Below are 18,974 nucleotides of genomic sequence, written 5' to 3' on the forward strand. Positions count from 1 at the left end.
AGTTCAGGACCTGGTCACTGGTGGCCCCCAAGATGTTGGCGGTGATGCTGTTGAAGGTCAGGGGGAGGTGGTTGGGCCTTTTCTTGCTGGAGACGGTCATTACCTAGAATTTGTGATGCAAATGTTACCTACTACTTGTCAGCCCAAGCTTGGATGCTGTCCAGATTCTGTTGGAGGGTGGTATGGACTGCTTCAATATCAGAGGAATTGTGAATGGGTCTGAACACTGGAATTATCAGCGAACAGCCCCACTCTTGATCTTATGACAGAGGGAAGGTCATTGATGAAGCAGCTGAAGATGGTTGGGCCGAGGACTCTTCCCTGAAGAAATCCTGCAATGATGTCCTAGGGCTGCAATGATTGGCACCCGACAATCTACAAGCATTTTCCTTTGTGTCTGATATGACTCCTGCCACTGGAGGATTTTCTCGTTGACCCTCAGTGACCTCAGTTTCGTTAGGGTGCCACACTCCGTCTAATGCTGCCTTTCATCAGCACTGCGGTCAAACTCTTGGATTTTAATCACGCAGCAAATCAAACTGTCATGCGTTTGAAGGAAGGCAGAAAAAAATTCCAGTTTGTATCCAAGTTCCTGAACTCTGGGTTCTAATGACTTTACAGCCTGATCACTTCAGTGAACTGAAATGCAGTAGTAGCAGTTTCCACTGGAGGATACTCTACCTTAACAAATGAAGGCCTCAAATGATAGAAACACCTAGCAATCCAGCATTACAACAATCCTTGTAAAATGGCAGAATTCATTTTTTTAAAAAGTCAGGTGTGGGACTAATATGTCTACAAGAAATAAAGCATAAGCACTCGACCCTCATTTAAGAAAATTAAGTAATTTTAAATGTGCTATAATATGGTATTCGTTTAACATATCTTGGTAACCAAGCCCATTGTGCAATTAATCAAATTTACATGCAAACATAATTAATATATTACTTCTCAGGAAGGCACAACACCAAACACAGTTAACTTGCACAGATCAGTAATTAGAACAGGGGAGTTGGAAAGACTCCTGTTAGCGTGGGGAATTGGTACTTATGTATTGAAACAAACACTTAAGAAACAGTAAATCTGCAAAGCAACTGCAAAACTAAAATGTACAGTTAGAGGTACTATAAATAAACATGTTAGTCCAAACAAATATCAACCTGAACTGTGGTTGTTGCTGGCTAGTTGGATTAGCAATGTTCTACTATATAATGAAAACATGCTTTAAACTAAAGTATTTTTTTTTAAAAAGAGCTTTGGTTTGTGGGAGTGGGGGGTGGATTCGCTGAATGTTTTTTTTACTCAAGATGAGGGATGTTAGTGCTGGAGATAGAACACCTACCATATTTGGTGCCTAGCATAATCAAGAAGCACTCCTAGATCGGGTACAGCACAGTTAGAGGCTGAGTAAAGTTCCCTCCGCACTGTCCAATAATGTGCCTAAAACCCTGACCAACCCAATGGCACCAATGCAACATTTCAATTTTCCACACTGTCAATGGATCCACTGGGAGAGTTAATAGCAAAGAAATTGTTAGGAGCCAGGAGACTGCTTACTTGGGAAAAATATCAGAAGGTTATCACTTCATGTGGGGCTGAATCCTGGTATTTCTTGCTGCTTTAACATTTTAGTTCACAATGGGTTTGGATCCTTCCCCATCTTCCACCTGAGAGCCAAAGATCAACAGACAAAGACAGAGAAAAGAACCACTTCCCCCCCATTTTATTTCTGCAGAGGCATCATTTACAAATCTGAAGTCAGATTTGATTGCAGATGGCTTTTATTTTGCTATTAGGAACAAAAATCCTTGTTGATTTTTCCCCCCAACATAACCCAGGGCACAGAGACCAAATAAATGTCCCAGTTGAGATCAGCTAACTCAGCTCAGACCAGGGATCAAACCTGGGCCTTATGGTCCATATAACTGAGTTACACACTGACTTGCACTGGGGGAGCCACGAGTCTTCTACACATGAAGTGCAAAATCTCACCTAGTGAGCAGTTGCTTTGCATTCTGCCATCAGTGGAGCAACGTAGCATCGCACCAATCACACGGCCTCCCACCATGACCACGCGGATATCCTTCCCATGAGATTCCTTTACATATTTCTGGAAAAGGTATGGGGCATCGTGACGTATCAGGTGAGATAAATCGGACAAATGATGCTTGTCCCGTGCCAGGAACACTGCTTTTCCTGAAGAGGAACACACAGATAAACTCTGTTACACACCTGAACAGATTATAAATAATGTGCAATTCCGGCTGAGGCAATAAACATCAAGGTTTAGTATTATTCTTTATATACATGGCGCTAAGGACCACACAAGACAGCTCAGTATTTTACTTTGTAACATTTTTCTTGTAATAATTTTTGTGTAAACACAAATTTATTATTTATTTGAAAAAAAAAATTAATTCTTCACTTTTTTCTTTTCTCCTCTCCTGAAAATGCAGATTCTTGCTGGGGTGCTATTCCCCTCACCCACCCCCACACTGACTCTAGTGATGGGGCACTGTGATCAATTGTAGTGCCCCAACTGCTATTACAGGTGAGATCAGATAACTCAGCACAGAAGAGGTCATACCATCCTTCACTGCTTTGAATTCTGGTCCTTAACAAAAGTGATAATAAAGATTGTAGAATTAAATTGAAGTTCATTTGGCTTTACTGTATCTGTACTCAATTGCAAAATGAGAAAGAGTTTATACCTCGATGACCTCGTGTGTTTTTAACTACTACTGGATAACCCAAAGGCTCAGCTTCATCAATCATTTTTGAAAAATTTTCATGGCCACCTGTGGTAAAAGGAACAGACAGAATTTCTACGTTATCATGCAGATAGGAAAAAGGTTACAGGTGCTTCAATCCCCACCTCCCCAATTTGACTAACTGCAAGAAGGAAACAAATTCTTCCTCCCCACCCAATCAAAACCACAAGTCCAAGATAAACAGAAAATTAAAGAAATATACAAAATGGGCCAAAAATTGTGACACATTTTATCTTATCCTTCCAGAATACCGACCCCACTACCTTCCCATTACAGCATCTAGCCATTTCTTAAACAAGCCTAGTATTCTGGTCTCAACTACCCATCCTGGCAATCCATTTCAGCTTTTGGTCACCTCTTATGTAAAAGAGAAAGGCAAACAGTTGATAGTCTCCAGAGACACATAATACCCACAATAAAAAGCATGCAGAGGTCAAGAATGGCAAAGAAACACATTTTATAAGTGTTCCCTAGCTTTCATATTCAACTGTAAACTTACAGCTGTACATGTAATAATTAGGGGTAGTAACTATTGCAGGTACCAAAGAAAGCAACAGCACTGAAGACTGCAAAGACCAGCTTGTATCTATATACAATTACTTTGTTAAAGGGTATTAAGTGTTTTTGTGTCTATCAAATTCAACAAATGCAAAACATTGCTAATGACTCAAAATTTGCAAAAGGATCCTTGACATCCATCTATACCCACCATAAGAGAAGGTATCAGGCAGTGGTATTCCGTGACCAGCTAACTCCTGGAATGTCCAGAACTTGTTGACGCAGTGCAGTATGGCCTGAGGACGATTGGCCAGGCGACAGCCCATCTTCTCCAGGTGCCTCAGTAGAGTGATGTCACTGTCATTCTGAACTGAAGGAGTGGGAACTCTGACCACCACCACCTGAGGGTAACTGGTTACCGGCTCCTGTTTGATACGTAGTCCTGCAGAGAAAAACACAACAGTTAACATTAATAGCATTGTACAACCATTTAATTCAACATTCTTTTGTAAGAAAGATAATCCCAGATGGGCCTAAAAGTATCTGCAGCAGGAATACTTTATGTACACTTTTTATATAAAATATTTTGCCTACTCCATTCAAAAAAGTATGGTGAAACAAAAAAGTACTGTGAAACAGAACACTGGGCTTATGGCAAACAAATATGAGCAGCTTCTTGGGAATGTGTGCCAACAATTCTCTCTCGTACTCAACGCAGATAGGTTAACCTCAGAACTGGAGGAGGTAGGGAAGAGAAACAGTACTTTTAAAAAGCTATTTTGAGAACCTCACAGCAACAAACATTCAGACCCCAGAATAAACCTACACATATACTGCAACAAAAATGTCTTTGGGAAGATATAACCTATATGTCCACAATAGATTTGTACTGATGTTTCCTTTTGTACTTGGTTCTGTAAATGAACACAAAGGCTTGGCTCAGAGGCATGAAAACATTTATTTTAATACAAATAACATTATTGCATTGAAAAGGCAAACTTCAAAATGTAGGAAGAGGAAAAGACAAATAATCACAAGAAGGTAAGATGCTATTCATATCCATAATTTTCTATACAGCCACGTTTATGATCTTGGTTCTGCCGTCAGGAAGTGACACAGGTTGGCTGATTACCCACAACTGTGCACCAGAGATTACTGAGAAAAGAGAGAAAAACACACACAAAAATGCTCGCACAGGTCACTGAAAATTGTTTTTGCACTCCATCTATTGGTTAGTTACATAGGAACAGTTCTTTCCTGCACTCATATCAATGGTGGGACAAATGAGAAGGAAGGAGGGGTAGGGAAGATCTATAGAAGGAAAAAGTAAATTAAAAAAAGGAAGGGGACAAATCTCAATTCTGAAAGTAGCTTTGAGTAAATGAAACAAGTGCAGCAGAAAAAGTTACACCCATGGTATTTTTGGGTAAGATTCTCCAATAATTGAATAAACACATTCTTTCAATTTATTTCATGCCCTTTTACCATTTTAATTTTATTAACAGTCATTAAATCAAAGGTGTTTTCTGATTTTAAAAAAATGACAGAATTCCCAGCAGGCTTTTGGGTCAAAGCCAGTTAGACACATAGTTCAGCAAGTAATCCTTCGTGAGGAATCTGTAAATAAAATTTCTCCCAGTTCAGCCGTGCATCATCTCTGCATGATGTCCGATAGAAATTAGCATTGGTAAGGAAGAGACATACCATAGGCTATGAAAAGGAGAGTATGAAGATAATATTCAATCAGTAGTTGTGCACAATGCTTAGAGCTGGACCCTGATAAAAGTATAAAAGCACGAAGCAGAGTCTGGATGCTTTGGAACACACTGTGCAAGGAGAATGTAGGGTATCGGCTAGGAAGAGAGTGATGAGCACTGAAGTAATGAGCAGTGTCTTGTATACAGTAAAGAAGCCTGTTATAGCAAGAATACTGTTGAGAAACTGGGTACATGTGTAGTTGCAATTTGGGCTCCTTCTCAATACTCTCTATTCATACTCACTACATAAGCGAGCTTCCACAGGCAAGCCCATGCTTCCAATGCACCAAAACTTGACCCTAAACATGAAGTATCTGGGGTGAAGGCCCATTGGGCAAAAACTGGGTTATATGCTGGAAATAGTACGGGATGTTACTGTACTCAGGCTAAAACTAATAATTGTTTATTACAAGAAAGAAATATCCACAGAAACTAGTTTAAACAACAGATTAAAAGAACAAATATGGTGTTTATTTTCAACATGACATTAAAACGATCTTGTATTAAAATTAATTTTGATGAAGCAAAACATGGGTGCTCGTCACCATTGAGTCCATTCTTGCCAAAGTCAACTGGATGTGCAGTTTCCAAGTGAACTAGAGACACACAGCAATCCAAAACATTTATACCAGAAAAGTTTTTCATGTCACAATGTGAATTCTGAAAGAATACCAGCTACCCTACTCCTATACGACAGCTATTTCAGATAACAGCTGTGTCTTTTTCTTGCAGTGATAAATAACAACAAATTTTGCATTGATATGGGGTCGTCCTGCAAGTAATCAAGAGAGAGAGAGGCTGGTCATCCATTAATACTGGCACCTATACTCCAGACACAATCTGCACAATTGCCTGCCCCACATAAAAACATCAGAAAGCAGTTAACTGAAACCAGTTTAAATTTGATGTTAATATGTAATGCTTCCAGATGAAAAATGTGTATTTCACTTTGCCTACAGGGTCTCAAGCCAAGACTACCAGAAACTTTAAACAAAGCAGCCATGGAGTCCATTTGAAACATTCCAGTGCCTATGGCTAGCTACAAATTCGGAAGAAAATATAAATGTTCAATTGTTATAATCTGAAATAGGCAGACCCATCACGGCCTGTATGTGAAATAAAGCCCATTATTTCAACAGACTGGACATGTCTGCCGTATGGCTGAAGATTGGTTCCTTCAAACAGTAATAGAATAGGAAAAGACTGTCTGAAAGGTTAAAGCTAAGACGGAGGGACCTGTATCTGGAAAAACCTGAAAGTGTGTGAGCATAACCAGACAGTTGTAGCAGCTGACAGAAGGCAAAGGATTATGGTGAATTCTTGTGGCATATTTAGTCTGCCTGACAATAAGCAGGCCTGCTGGATTCAGCATGGCTGTAGTATATAGTACAACCATAGGAATCCCTTCTCAATAAACCCTTTCTAAATGTTATCCTGCCATCTGCAAATCTTACATAATCTGGATAAACCTGGGCACTTAGCATCACAAGGCACTCACATTGTTATATCATTCCAGATTAATGATGATCTACAAGATCAAAAACCACTCACAAATACATAGACACAACTATCCCTTTTAATATTAAAAAGGTAGTCTTTTTGCATTTACAAAGTAACTTTAAAACCAATAAATATGTAGAATTCCACCAGACAAGATTCTAGATGCATTTCAAAAGCACCTTTAGGGTTTTGCAGAAAGTGTGTTTTAATTTAAAATCAGTCACAACTTATATAAACAATACAATTTTTGAAAGATTTCTAACATCTGGTTTTGCACTCATTTCATGTAGGACCCTCGGAGCTCAGACAGAGGAGACGTTCATACCTTCAGGCTGGATTGGATTCAAACATGGATTTCAGAAGAAAGACTATATAACCTATGGCATATTGCTTTGGGAACAATATTCCACTTCTCCGTTTTTTCAGAACAAGTTTTATTAATCAGGTTAATACGATTCTAAATAAAAACAGAAAAACAGTGGAAATTTATAGCGGGTTGATCAGCAACTAAAATAAAAAAAGTAACATTTTAGGTGTGGCATTCATTACTACTGATCAGGGGTCACCCCTGAAATATAAACCCATCGTTCTCTTTCAGATGTTGACTGATCAATTCTCAATTTTCAGTATTGTCTGTTTTATTTCAGACTTCCAACATATTCGGTTTTCTGAAACGAATAATTGTTAATAATTTTTTTTTTAAAACTGCACTAAACATTTTATTTCAAAACTCAAAATATTACAAACCAATTAAAATTTGAAATAAGAAAACTAGCAAACATTTAACAACGAACAGTATTTATGGGAGGGTACATAAATAGCACGGGCATGATTTTGACCCTGAGCCAGGAAGGGGGCGGGTCAAACTGCGGACGGGAAACCCGGGTTTCCCAGATGTCCGTACAATTTTGACATAAGGACATTTTTTTTTGTTGGTTTACCGTCCGACTGACCAGCCTGATTGACAGGCTGGTCTCAATCGGATGGGAGAGCAGTCAGGAAGAAGCTGTGTTCAGATAAGTCTTTGATTGTTTGGATTGGTGGAGGGCGGGGGGGGGGGGGGGGGGGGGGGAGGAAAGAGAGCGGGGGGATGATCATGGATCATCGTGGGGATCCACGATCGTTGTTTGGGGGGGGGGGGGGGGAGGGGAGGGAGGAGGAGGAGATTCGCGATCGTTGGGGGGTCATTGCAGGTGGGCTTGTAAAGCCTGGGGGGAGCACTCCTACTCTTCCAGGCCTATAAGCTGTGCCAGAAAGGCACTTACCTGCATTTTCGGGCCTGCTCGCCTCCTTTCACGTGGCGTGAAGGAGAAGGCCCAGGAATCCCAGCCCCCAGGGGTTGAAATTGCAAATTCTGCAAAAATGGAGGCCCACAGCCTCCTTGAAAGGTTTTAGTCACCAATCCACCTCCTGGGATTGGGTTGGTCATGCGCCCCTCGTCCCACTCCGGTTGAAAACTGGAAATGGGCGGATTGGAGGCCAGTCTGAAATGGTTGTGATTTTAATTGCCCGCCCTGCCCCCAACCCACCCATTTTTCAATGCTAAAATCATGTCCCATATCTCAGGTTATAAGATGCTGTCCAACTCATGGGGGAAGGGGAAGAAAGGGGGTAGGTGAGTGGAAAGAGAATATGAATCTTTGGGCAGCCCACTAGTAGTGAGTTAGAATAGCAACCTGCTGTGCCACAGTCTAGTAGGATACAGCCTTATACCTGTAATTCCTTCACATGATGAGCCATCAATTTTGACTGCATCATTCAGGCCTGACACCGAGTAAGAGGGACTGTCACTCAACTGATCTTATGTATCCACTTACTGGCTATCCAAACAAATACAAGTATGGCAAATACAAGGTTTCTTGTAAATCTCAATATGCAGCCAACATAATAATCATTCCACATGAGTAATATAAAATAAATTTTCTTTTGGAATTCTGCTTGAAAAACAATAAAAATCTCCAAGGTAAAGATGTATTTGTAGCTCAAAGCAACCTGCACCTGAATCCCAGTTTTGACTAGCAGGGTCCTACCCAGGACAGATTTTACTAAGGCAAACATGATTGCCCTGCCCAGTTGTTGTATTAGCATTATAGAGCAGCACTTTTGAGACACAAAACATTTTCTCTGCCACTGTACACTATGGGACATGATCACTTTCTTGACACAGTAGTGACTGAACAATGTTATATACTATTACAAATATATCAGGATAGAAGGTTATAGGAGTGGGGGGCTGGGTTGCCTCAATACTGGATATGGCCCTGTTATTTAGACAAGCAAAACTATTCTCAATAACTGGAGTTTCCAAGCTTTCTGTCTTCACGGGCTGCTTAGGTGCATATGATGGGGACTCGTGAGCCACATATAAAATTTTAATCAGTGTTCCCATTAATTTGCATATATCTCAAACTGCAGATCCCAACAGATCTTGGTATCCCAATTTAAGTTTTATACAACGAGGCAACAGCACAAATAACAGCCCTCTCCAAACCTGCAGGCCCACTAATTTCAAAAAGGATAAACCAGCAAGCAAGAAATATAAGCACAAATAGACTGAGCTGCCTGAGCTTTGTGGGCAAGATTGCCATGGCCTGCAGGCTGGATAAGGCCCATTCAGCTGTAGTTCAGTTACCCATGATCTACACTGAAGTGTTATCATAGGGAGAGGGTATTACAACAAGTTAATGAATTGTGGTTTTTCCTCTGTAATCAGGGTTGAATCAAGCCAAAATAGATGGAACAAAAATATCTTCAGGCAGATTGCAGCAAAGATCCCAAGTGGAATGTATTTGGGCCGTCTCAACCCAATATTGTGCAAGATGCTGTTCAGCTCATGGCGGAGGGCACCAGAGAATAGCAACTCTAGTTGCCCCGAGATGGTGATGGAAACATTTACATAGCCACCTCCTCCCATTAGTTGCCTAATCATGCACCATCAATCTCAACTTAATGTGGCAGGGTTATAGAACTTTGCTCTGATCTGTTGGTAATGGCTCTTTCTGCAGCCTACTGCTTTTTGTTTTTAGCATGTTGGTAGCCCTGTGTTGTAGCTTCACTAAATTGGTGCCTCATTCTAAAGTATGTCTGGTGCTGCTCCTTGCACACCCTACCGCATAGGTCATTGAACCAGGGTTGATCTCCCAGCATGATGGTGGTAGAGGAGTAAGGGATGTGTTGGGTATTGAAATTACCTGTCGTGGTCGTATACAATTCTGTTGCTGATCACCCAGTTCTGGGCTGCTAGATCTGTCTGTAGTCTGTTCCACTTAGCACCACCAGAGTACCAAACCACACGATCGAAGATGAGGCTTTGTGTGATAGTCATTATCACCAATGCTATTGTGGACAGGTGTGTCTGCAACAGGTAGGTTGGTGAAGATGAGGTCTAGTAGGTTACTCCCTCATGTTAATTACTTCACCACTGGCTGTCGTAAGCAAAAGGCCCAATGCCAGTTGCAGGCATGGACTTTGGATGCCTCTTTTTCTGCCTTTACCAATATGGGGGGTGGCACACCTCTGACGTATTACGAGTGCGCATCCCCGGCCCACCATAATGGACAGGCAGTGTGGTGTCACACGACAATCAAGAGCATGTTCTGAGAATTTAAAACTAATGTCTTTAGAGGTATTGAACAGTGACTGAAATGCATGTCTTGGATAACTGTGGAATTACCCAATCACTATTTAAAATAATCCTACATACTACACAGGGAAAAACAGGCAACAAAGCAATGTTTTTTTTAATCCCTAATTGCCCTTGAGAAGGTGGTGGTGAGCTACCTTCTTGAACAACTGAATGGCTTGCCTCACCATTTCAGAGGGCGATTAAGAATCTACCACATCTGGAGTCACATATAGGCCAGACCGGGTAAGGACATTAGTGAACCAGATGGGTTTTTACGACAATCCAGTAGTTTCATAGCCACCATTACTGATACTATTTTTTTATTCCAGATTTTTATTTAATTAATTGAATTTAAATTCCCCAGCTGCCATGGTGGGATTTGAACTCATGACTCCAGAATATTAGTGCAGGCCTCTGGATTACTAGTCCAGTAACATAACCACTGTGCTACCGTACCCGGTACACCACTACACAAATTTTTTCCATCTCCACGATTTATAAGGTTACAAATATGCTTTTATTCCATCAGTTTCATAGTACAACTACTTTTGCAGCACTGACTGAAACTAGAAAATATCTTCAACTCCCACACTGATGGCTATCTTCTAATATACCTCCTCCTCCTAGCCAATGGCTCCAGGCTTATCGGGCACTGCATGCTCTTGGCAAAGTGCTCTTTCCCAACTATGCTCCCACTAAGAAACACAACTTTATTTTTTTTAAAAGTCACATTTATAGAGTATGCAATTACGAATCCGAGCCTTACACATGAAAATGCTGTTTGAGGAGACACACAGCATGATCAGGTGAATCAATTTGCTTTTGACGTAGTAAAACAACCAACTGTCAAATTCTGTGTGTTTTAATACTGTATACCAGAGCAGGGAGTCACCAATTGGCAATAACGAGAAATGCCCACATTCACGGATTATACTTGATTGGTTTGATCTCTGCTGTAGCAAACTCCATAACAGATGTATAGGACCTACAGAAATTGCCGAACTTTCTCAGAGAGAAGTGTGCCAAACAGTTCAGACTCAGATAGGCTAGAGAAGAGTTGCAGACAGAATTTTCAAATCTGCATCTGCAGTTTCCACAGCCTTACCAGTAGCAGTGAAAGTGACTGCAGTACTCACATTCTATGCTACTGTTGTCTTCCAGACTCTCTCCAGCGATTTTGCCGGCAGTCAGGCAGCCATACGTGGATGCATCTAGGTCACAGCTACATCAGTGAAGAAAGTAGGGATATGCATCTGCTTCCCTAAAATCAAACAGCAAGAGTAAATAAGAACAACTATTACACTGTTGGAGAATCCCCAGTGTTCTAGGAGCCACTGACTGTAGACATGTAGAACTACTGCAGTGGAAAGGAAATCAGCGAACATGCAGTGTATGATGCTATCAATCTCATCACATGTGCATTGATGGAGAACCAAAGAAATTTAAAGCTCGATAGGTGCTTTCAGGCTGGCTGGAGAGTGAGAGCAGATATGCATTGAAAGCAGTGATGATCTAGAGTCTATTCAAACCCAAACTTGGAGTCATCTAACTCCTTGATTTACCTTATCTTCTTCTCCTACACTTTTCAACCTTGATGCTGTCCTGCATCGTGGATCTTGGCCCTTCACGTAGTTTTCAAGGGGAAAATAAACACCCATTCAGAATCCACAGACTCCTGTAGTGTGAAAAAACTAGTTTTGTCACATTATTAGGGTAATGGAGGAGGATCCTCAGAAGAGCATTTAAACTTATTGAAATGCATTATGCGTTGATTTGGCTAGTACACTACAAACCATGATCCTACAAAGCTCTGCCATAACTTCCAGGCATGCTGAGGCCAGAACTCACTCAGCTATGGACCAGTAAGGTAACATATTAAAAGTTTTTTTAAAAGACATTATTTGACCCTTTTTGAATACGGGCACCATATTCACTTGCTTCCAATCTACTGGTACCTCTCCATTGTCCATTGACTCCCTCAATGATCGCCAATGCCTCTCAAATTTCTCTAAGCACTCTAGCATAAATGCTACCTAGCCCCGGGAATTTATTTATATTAAGCCTTTTTAGTGTGTCTAGGGCTTCCATCTCATTTCTATTGGTCATGACTTTTACCTTGCTACATTTTTTCTAGGGAGAGCAAGTTGTTCATGTATTCCCTTGAGAATACTCTGATCCCACCAGATAGATGGTGATATTTATTTCCAGTCGTGTATAGTTCTTTATTCATAATAAAATTGGAAGCATGTCTAGCGATGCATGATGGATAACCAATCTAGAGCTTTCTTGATTTTCTTAAGGAATCGGGGAGGAGTTTCACAGAGTTTTTCCTGAAATTAGCCAACTTTTTATCCTCTGTCTGCCAAAGGCTTGCAGTATTAACAGCTGGGGAGGGTGGAGTAAAAGTTTACATCATCCAATCGATAGGATATGAATGGGCCTGATGATTTTTTAAAAATCTTTCTATTCATATGTTTGTACGAGTCACTAAATTTTGGTTTTAAACATATCATACAGCAACACAGAAATGAAGAGAAGCAAAATACAAATAAGAAATTGAATTTAATCTTTGCAGGGCTGGGAGACTGACTCAAGTCAGACAGGATGAGACTGGTGTCAGTTGGCTGTGTGAGGCTTTGTCCAGTGAATAATCTGGTGGAGAATTGGAATCACAGAAAATTGGGAGCGTGAACAATGGAGGCTCACTGCATTTTTAGAGTCTGCTGGAATGAGTTGATCACTTTAAATTACTACAAAAAAAAATCATATAATAACAAAACAAGTTTTATTTTACTAATGTTTAGTTGAATGAAAGTATGAAGATAAAATGAGTAACCCTCTGGAGCAACTTTCACACAATGATTTCATAGAAACCAATAACAGGCACAAAGTTCAAACTCCAGCCCAGAAGAAAAGTTAAATCAGTAAGTTATGGGTTCAAGTCCCACTCCAGAGACTTGAAAAATCTAGGTTGACACTCCAGAGCAGTACTGAGGCAGCGTTGCACTGTCAGAGGTGCCGTCTTTCGGATGAGACGTTAAGCTGAGGCCCCTTATGCCCTCACAGATGGATGAAAAAGATCCCATGGCACTGTTTCAAAGAAGAGCAGGGGAGTTCTCCACAGCGTAGTTGGCCTATATTTATCCCTCAACCAACATCACTTAAAAAAAATGATCTGGTCATTATCACATTGCTGTTTGTGGGTCCTTGCTGTGCTCAAATTGGCTGCCGTGTTTCCTACATTACAACAGTCCTGAGGCACTATATAAACGCAAGTCTTTCTTTCTTTCCTACTCTAGTGGTTCCCATTTGTTAATTTATTAGTAATTGCTTAGTGATATTAAATGCATGGTATTACGGAATAGATTGGGCACCAAACACAAATGTGCCACTGAATTCAATGGCACCAGCATTCCAAAATACAATTTTCAAATTGGAGAAAGCTAGAGAATGACTCATCTCTGCTGTAGCAGACCAAAAAACGGTACAAAAACCTCCAGATATTTACCATGTTTGAGGTCAATCTTAGTAACACAATTCCATGTGGCATAGAATAATTTTCCAGAAATCATATATATTCACTGTTTTTTTTTGACTGCGTCCTTCACACATAGACCGTGCATCACTTTAGTCATAGTCTTCTCCATTTGAAAAACAGTTAATCACTTTCTGCAGACTGTAACCAGAGATCTAAGATGTGCGAGAAGGCCAGCAAAAAAAACCCCCCAAAAAAACTGTGGGATTTATGGGTAACTGTACTCTGAGACCTACCACAAGATAGAAAGACTGTTTAAACAACATGGCAAAACAGCTGGAATTTCCCAACACAACCAACACTTCTCTGCCACATCAACACTTTACTACTAGCCAAAACATCTGTCTCTCACTTTGAAATTGTATTTCAGATTCAGTGACCACTTCTGCTTGCAATGTTTCACACAATAACACATGGTTATTATAGTGCAATAGTCTAATAGCTCTCACTAGTAATACCCATTTTAAAATCATTAAATCTACAATCATATTTAACACCCTTGCTGTCTCTGTCTATTGATGTTTATTTTGCTTGTTCAAACAGCAAGTGTTAATGTTGGCATGATTAGGAGAAATAGCCTTGGAGGACTTATTGAGCCAGAAAGCATGAGGGAGTTGAACACACATACGGATGATGAAACTACTGAACCAGTTATATTTCTTCCACAATAGTTCATCCTCTAAAGAAAAAACAGATGGGTAATGACAGCATTTTTGTTTAAATGCAAGAAGCTTGGGGTCATGCAAAACTATGAATTCAAGGAAAGGATACAGGAGTTTATGGTGAACAAGTCTTGTTGGTACTGAGGAGCAAACATGTGATTTAAAGCTCCACCTGATTTAAAGCTGAAGCTCAATAACAGAAGACATACAAGGAGGCATTCTCCAACAGATCTGCCTTCCACAGGAATGTGGTATGCCCACAATGGCCAACAATACACCCTTAGAGAGCTAGAAATAGTAAGGGCTGAATGTAACATGAAATGGATGGTATGTCACAATGTAAAAGTCTGAATGAATTATGCTAACACCAAAATACCGATATATTATTTTCAACATTGTATGCCTCAAGTGCAGAGAATTTTCTGGATGCTAAAATAGTTTCCACAACTGAAGGCGCAAAACTTTAAATAGGACTCCCCTTTCAAGTGTCAAGCTTTGAGGCGAGGTTGCCAGATCTTGGCTTCCATCAGGCTTATGCCATAGAGCTACACATCAGTTGACACTCAATTTCAACAGGTTAGTAAAACATTTTCTTTTAGCAAGTACAGGAATATCATGATTCCTGTATCTGAATGTTGTGAAGGACACTAGAAAGTGCAGGATACATTCTCTCTCATGCTATCCAGATCGCATTGTAAGCTAACTTTTATACAATCTTCTGTAGATCAATATTTCATGTAAATATGTCAAAGGTCAGCTACTTGCAATTTGAATTAATCACCCATTTTAAGTTGCTCCCAGTCCTGTTTTCCTCCAAGCAGGAGTTATTTAAGACTCAGAGTAGGGGAAACTGCCGTCTATCCTTCAGAACCAAGTTATCTAGGCTAAAGAATATGGATGAGCAAGACTGGCGAACAGCAAATGTAATTCCCATCTTCAAAAAGGAAGCTAGAACTAAGCCAGGGAACTACAGACCAATTAGCTTATCAGTAGTAGGAAAGATACTAGAATCTTTGCTTTTCGATCAGATAATACACCGAGAGACAGAGAATTTAATTTTAAAAAGTCAGCATGGGTTTCTAAAAGGAAGGCCATGTTTAATCAACCTTACTGAATTCTTTGAAGAAAAGTGATCAACGCAACAGGTTAACTAATGTTTTTTAAGGAACAGGTCTGGTCTATATGTGACTCCAGTCTCACATCAACATGGATGTTATTAGAGTTGAGAGGATGCAAACATCAGGAAAGATTTAGCAGGCTGGGGCTCTTTTCTTTGGAAAAAAGACTAAGAGGAGACCTTTAAAATTATGAAGGGGTTCATAGGGTGGATGTGGAGAAATTGTTTGCACTTGTGGATGAGTCCAGAACAAGGGGGCATAAATACAAGGTAGCCACTAACAGGATCAAATAAAGAATTTAGGAGCAATTTCTTTACACAGAGAGTGGTGAGAAGGTGGAACTCGCTGCCATGTGGAGTGGTTGAAGCAGATAGTATTGATGCATTTAAGGGGAAGCTTGATATATACGTACGGCAGAAGGGAATAGAGGTATGCAGGTGTGGGGTGGGAAGAGACTCACGTGGAGTACAAACACAGACAGCTGGACTAAATGAACTGTTTCTGTGCTGTAAATTTTGAGTAAGAAATATTTTAAGGGATCCAAAAAATATAACAAAGGGATCCAAATCTGATAGAAGCCACTGAAAATACATAAGTAGCATGGATACAGTTAAAGGAGAACAGTTGATGAGGATATGCTCTGCTGAGCTAAAAGACTAAAAACAGTTAGACATCTGTTACCGAATTGACCGTAACACTGCATCTACTATTTCTTGCTGCAATTACCTCCACAAGTAGATTTTAGACCAGAGAAACATTATATAAGGGACTAATACCAACAGTCTACATATAACTAAAGGGATGGGAGGAAGATAAAAAGAAAGACAAAATGTTCCTTCCTAGCTTAGAAAACCATAATTCGTGGGGTAGCTACCAGAGAACAACTGCTAGTCCCAAATGAAATTGAATTACTCGGGCAGACAGACACACATGGAACATACCAAAGTGTTGCCGTCTCAAGTTACGACTCCTGACCTCTGCAAAAGGCTCAATAACATTCTTCATGGTCTCACCTGACGTCAAAAATAAATGCAAAGCAGACATTTTTCCTCCTTGGAGACTTAGTGCTGCAATAAGTTATATTCCATACAACACAAATTCATAGCCATTTTCTCAATTAAAACAGTACAATTGTACTGTAAATGTATGCCTTTTTCATAATTTTTGGTTTGATGGGCAACTCTAGTACATTTAGTGTGCTTATTATATTACCAATAAAGCTACAAGAGAATTTCCTTGCAATCATAATTCAATTAAAAATTAACTGCTCCCCCAAAATAAGATCAACTTCACAAGTTGGTGACAAGTTTTACTTGGCTCAGTTAGAAATCAGACAACAACTTGTTTTTGGATCCCTCCAAATACATCCTGTAGCAATAACTACAATGAAATTTGATCCCACCAATAAATGCTATTGCCCAAGTTGAACACATGTACAATGAATGCTGATGTTCAATAAGCAACAATTTGTACATATCCACATACCACTTCCTTTCCCCAATTCATTTTTCAAAATTAAGAAGGGGTGAAGATTCATAGCTACGCACAATTCCACATCATAGACTACTCCTGTTCCTATGTCAGCAATGGCTCAGTGGCAGCATTCTCACCTCTGAGTCAGAAGGTCTCAAGTCCCACGCCAGGGACCTGGACAGAAAATCTAGGCTGACACTTCAGTGCAGTATTGAGGGAGTGTGGCACTGTCGGAGGTGCCATCTTTCGAACGAAATGTTAAACCGAGGCCCTGACTGCCTGGTCAGGTGGATGTAAACGATCCTACGGCACCCATTCAAAGAAGAGCAGAAAAATAAATTATCTGGTCATTATCACATTGCTGTTTGTGGGACCTTGCTGTGCGCAAATTGGCTGCCGTGTTTCGTATATTACAACAGTGACTACACTTCAAAAGTACTTCATTGGCAGTAAAGCGCTTTGGGACATCCTGAGGCTGTGAAAGGCACATATATATATATATATATATATATATATATATATATATATATATATATGGAAGTTCTTTCTTTCTATGTTCCCAGGAGATAAAGCCACAGAAACCACGTTACGAATATTACATTGCACAGAATTTCCGTGTAGTCAACGCAAACTAGTTTGAGTTGGGGTCAAACTCAATGACATGGGGTCATAAATATAAGATAGTTTCTAATAAATCCAATAAGGAATTCAGGAGAAACTTCTTTACCCAGAGAGTGGTTAGAACATGGAACTTGCTACCATATGGAGTAATTGAGGCGAATAGCATAGAGGTATTTAAGGGGAAACTAGATAAGTACATGAGGGAGAAAGGAATAGATGGCTATACTGATACGGTTAGATGAAGTACGGTGGGTGGAGGCTTGAGTGGAGCATTGGCCAGATGGGCTGAATGGCCTGTTTCTGTGCTGTAAATTCTATGTAATATATAATTATGACAAGTTTATAATGCTGGCAGACTGACAGAACCAGTCAACTTTTCTAAACACCTTCCTCAGGGACTCCAGAAATCAGTAATAAAATATAAATGGACAGAAGAAAAACACATTGTCATCCACCCTATAGAACCTGAAGTATATCGATCCATTTAATGGCAACACTGCTGCTATTCATCTACAGAATCATGACATTGGAAATTACATAGTAATGTGTCTCAATGTAACCACAGTACAACAGTAAAAGGTTATAAATCAGTCTACCTTTTTGAATTTTATATCAGTCTGGATGTTAAAGAGAACATTTGTTTAATGTAGCTCCTTAGATTTATAAATATCACTTGTTGATGTTCTAAGATGTTGCACACAGGGAGTCAAGTCCAAAATGTAGACTTCAGCTGAAGTGGGGCCGGACGGTAGATGAGTGGACCAGGGCACGCAGACATAATTCAGTCATCTGTTCAAAGTTATATACTATGTCCATATAAAATCAATTTAATTATAAATCATATAAAATCAAAATATTTTAGAAAATTATTTATAATTAAATATCAAAGCAGAGAACTACATTTGGTTGGAGTATTGGAGGTTTTTTTGCAGTACAGGTGGAGGAACGAGGAGACGCAAAACTGAAACATTACAGCATCATTACTGGTGGGAGGGTGTCATTACAGCTTGACAAGATTACATAGGCAGTTTTGATTATAAATGTGGACATAGGAACTTATAATAGAAAAAAACTTAACAGGAAGTACACGCAGAAACAAGATTTTTAATATATTCTATAGATGTTTACAAGATTACCCTGGTGTACATAGTGCACACTGTTCATATATTTCTCTCACAAACCTTGCTTCACAAGGCTCAACAAAGATTGTTTCCTGCACCAAGACCTTCAACCATTGAATTGTGCCATCCCCAAGTGACAGAAATCTTGTCCAACCATCCTCAACATGTACAAGTGGCTATGCTGATTCAAGTTTATAGTGCTCTAAATTTGCTGAGTTCCTTCTGCAAGTAACATATAGTAAACCAACTGAAAATGAAGCTCAACAGAACTGCATTTGCTATGACCCAAGCAC

At 39.9% G+C, this 18,974-nt stretch overlaps 1 protein-coding gene across 1 annotated transcript in view; it reads right to left on the reverse strand.

The window, feature by feature from the left end:
* Nucleotides 1–18,974, reverse strand: part of rimkla (ribosomal modification protein rimK-like family member A) — a 45,626-nt gene that overhangs the window by 9,879 nt on the left and 16,773 nt on the right. Inside the window, exons 2-4 of the mRNA XM_067970568.1 lie at nucleotides 3,481–3,711; nucleotides 2,712–2,798; nucleotides 1,993–2,196 (exon numbers count right to left, since the gene is read on the reverse strand). Of these exons, the coding sequence (XP_067826669.1) occupies nucleotides 1,993–2,196; nucleotides 2,712–2,798; nucleotides 3,481–3,711 (522 nt within the window). The remainder of the gene's footprint in view (nucleotides 1–1,992; nucleotides 2,197–2,711; nucleotides 2,799–3,480; nucleotides 3,712–18,974) is intronic.

Source organism: Heptranchias perlo, chromosome 32, assembly GCF_035084215.1.
Source record: "Heptranchias perlo isolate sHepPer1 chromosome 32, sHepPer1.hap1, whole genome shotgun sequence".
In the NCBI taxonomy this organism is placed as follows: domain Eukaryota; kingdom Metazoa; phylum Chordata; class Chondrichthyes; order Hexanchiformes; family Hexanchidae; genus Heptranchias; species Heptranchias perlo.